This window comes from Phaethon lepturus, unplaced genomic scaffold (assembly GCF_000687285.1).
Source record: "Phaethon lepturus isolate BGI_N335 unplaced genomic scaffold, ASM68728v1 scaffold22738, whole genome shotgun sequence".
NCBI lineage: Eukaryota > Metazoa > Chordata > Aves > Phaethontiformes > Phaethontidae > Phaethon > Phaethon lepturus.
Window position 1 is genome coordinate 2061 of NW_010560021.1, and position 3308 is coordinate 5368.

Below are 3308 nucleotides of genomic sequence, written 5' to 3' on the forward strand. Positions count from 1 at the left end.
GTTAATAATTCCTTTCTTTGCTGTGGAGAAAGGAAATTTTTTTTTTCTGTTTGTGTATCAATACTTTCTTTCCAAGCATCACTGAATTCTGAAGGGACTTTTGGGAGCTACGAAGTTGTACAGCACAGGCCGTACATATTATGCAAGCTAGATCCCTGATCTTAGTCTTGTCTGAATACTTGCAATTAAATACAAAATAGTTACAAAGACTGTCTCCTCTTCTTTTTACAGACATCCCTGGGATACAGTGATCAAAGCTGCTATGAGAAAGTACCCCAACCCAATGAATCCCTGTGTGGTAGGGGTAGATGTCCTTGACAGAAGCCTTGATAACCAGGGGAGGTTGCATAGTCACCGTCTTCTCAGCACAGAGTGGGGATTGCCGAGTATTGTAAAAGCGGTATGCTTTTCAAGTCTCAATGGTTTATTAAGGGTGTGATGCATTTTTATGTTGTCATCTGAATGGGAGCTGAATTCAAAGTAAAAGCGTACATTATAGGAAATACCGTATACAAATATCACATAAGCTGTAATTAGTGTACTTACTAGCTAGAATACGCTGTAGGCTTTAATATGCCTATAGTGTGTATATGTCTATACACGCCTTCCAGACTGGTCTGTGTCATGCTGTGTGACTGATACAACCTACCAGAATGTAGTATTGCCATTGATTAGTGTTCTGGTATCCATGAATTACTTTGTATTTATTTAGGGTCACTAAGAACTTGACATTTATGCTTCTCAGTTGTTTATTTGTTTGTTTGTTTGTTTGTTTTTAATTTTAGTACTTGACTTTTTTATTTTTTCATTTTTTTGTTGCTTCACTTTCAGATTTTAGGAACAAGTAGAACGCTGACTTACATTGAGGAACATTCTGTGGTAGATCCAGTGGAAAAAAAGATGGAGCTTTGCTCAACTAATGTGAGTGGTAGCTTAAGAAGTTCCTGGTAAATAGTTCTGGAGATCAGATGTTTTGCTCTTAACATTTAGATTAGAAATGTGTTTGCATCTTTCCATCAGGAGGCAGCAATTTCCATGTCTTAGTTGGCTCTTTTTTTTCCCCTCTTCCTTCTTCACAAATAGGAAACTTTAAATACTTTGGGTTCAAATGATTGTGATTCTGTTTTTAATGTAAGAGTATTTCTCAGAATGCATGTAAAATAGTTTGAGCTGAGTAACTTGTTTTACCTCATGCTGCCATTTACAACAAAAGTTTTAATTTGAAATGCCTTTTTTCATAAAATGTAAATGGAGTAGTATGCTATATTTTGGTGTCCTGGGAACTTGTAACTATCAGATTTAAAGCCGGGGTTGTCTGTAGGAGAGCCTTGTCTCTCTGCAAGAGACATTGTCTTTCCTGAGTATTAGTTTTCTGTACACTCCAAATAGTGTTATGGTGGTCTTGATCTTGAAGAGCCTCTCTAAACTGCATGCCATAAATCAGATAAGATTCAACATCCAGAGAAAATGAATGGAAAGCTGTTTGTGCTTTGTATTGTGAATAGGAACTTGGATAGAATTAGATCTAGGATAGGAGAAGATGCATTACCCTTTATAGGTCTTTTTATTGACTGTGTTCTGGGTTTTATATTCTGTGTACACTGCTTTGTCTCTGACATTGAGTGCTCTACTACTGAGTAGTGCTGTTGATAACTGAAGAATGAAAGGTGAGAAGTGAGGATTTCAGCTCTTATTTTTCTTTTTAAGATTACTCTCACAAACTTGGTGTCAGTTGATGAGAGACTAGTTTACATGCCTCATCCTGAAAACCCTGAAAAGTAAGTAAAGATATGTGTGTGCTGCTTTGTGTATAGGAGATACTATGTTAGTCCAATTCGATTTAGGTATTAACTTTTCTTTATTCTTTTACAGAACTGTGCTAACTCAAGAAGCAATTATTACTGTTAAAGGCATTAGCTTGAGCAGTTATCTGGAAAGCTTAATGGCAAACACAATATCTTCTAATGCCAGAAAGGTATATCTTTATTCTGCTTTCTCCCTCTCTCCCCCCACCCCCACTTTTCTTTTTGTTGAAATGGTAATTGTCAATCATGTGTGCTGAATGCTATATTTAATTTCTCTAAACATTATGCACAGAATTTCAACTGATTTTGTTTTAGGACCTCAGCAAGGAGAATATAATTTCCCAAAGTGTGAAAAGGGTTCACTACTAAATCTTTGTTTTTCAACTAAAATTGCACATCAGAACAACCAAACTTCTATGTGTATGCTACAGTGACACATAGCATACATATATTGTTGGGGTTTGGGTTTTTTTCCCCAAAGCACTTTTTTGGACACTAACCATTTATTTCCAGGAGTTAGTGCTAGTAGTGACTATAACTTCCTTTTCAGCCTTTATAATCTGGATTTAGCAGTTAATGCTAGCATATTTTCTATGCTGCTTTGTCAGTTGTTCCAGTTCCTATCCATTATTGAGCTGTCTCCTTGCCTTTGGCTGAAACGTAGCGTAAGCAGAGGCAAATTCTTTGAAGAGGTGAAACTATGCTGGCTTTTGTAGGTAACACTACACCGACTCCTCTGTCTTGTGCTTGCTTTTTCTAGTTGGCTTGCAGCCATGGAGCTGCACTTCAGCACAGACAGAGCTACAGGGGTGCTTATTCTTGGGCACTTTGTCCTGTACTTCCTTGGGGAAGGTGGGAAAGAAATGGAGTTGCTAGAGAAGTATAGGCATCAGCTGCCTAAAAGCAGGATGAGTGCACCTGAAATGTAAGTTTGTGCTCTACATTGCTGGAGAGGTTCAGCGCAGTGGGAATCTGGCCCAGGTAACTCCTACTATGCCATAGAGCCCGTCCTTTGGCCAGCCCTTTGTCCTTGCGAGAGATTTTGCTTCACCAAGGTAGCATAAGCCAACTTGGTAGGAGGTATTGACCTATATATTGAACGACTCCTTTTCCTCCCTTCTGTGTGCTTCTCCAAAAATGAGAGGAAAACAGGTTAAAAGCAGGGGATGAGGAAGGAGTGATGGGTAATTTCTAGACACTGAAGAGTAATTTTAATTAGCTGAGTGCTCTCTGTGTTTGTTTGAAAGTCATAAATGGAATGTATTTCAGTTAAATTACAATTCTGTTCTGATCCAGTTTCCATTTAAAAGTCTGTGTGGGGCATATATTCTTGAAAGGGAAGTCCAAAGCCTGGCTCACAACCAAACTTCAGGCTGACGGGGAGGTAGCAAAGCACTAGCTAGTTGGGATGGCCAGACCAACTCGGCATACTTAAAAGGGCTGGCTGAGCTCCTCTCATAGCATCTATCACATTTGCACGTCTCTACTGAACTCGGAGAAAGA

General features: G+C 38.7%; 1 protein-coding gene across 1 annotated transcript in view; it reads left to right on the top strand.

Annotated features, from left to right (window-relative positions):
• Nucleotides 1–231: 231 nt before the first annotated feature.
• LOC104625816 (protein slowmo homolog 1-like) overlaps nucleotides 232–3308 on the top strand; it is a gene marked incomplete at its 5' end in the record, with an annotated part of 7848 nt that continues 4771 nt past the window's right edge. The window contains 4 exons of the mRNA XM_010293553.1: nucleotides 232–400; nucleotides 832–921; nucleotides 1708–1778; nucleotides 1873–1975. Of these exons, the coding sequence (XP_010291855.1) occupies nucleotides 232–400; nucleotides 832–921; nucleotides 1708–1778; nucleotides 1873–1975 (433 nt within the window). The remainder of the gene's footprint in view (nucleotides 401–831; nucleotides 922–1707; nucleotides 1779–1872; nucleotides 1976–3308) is intronic.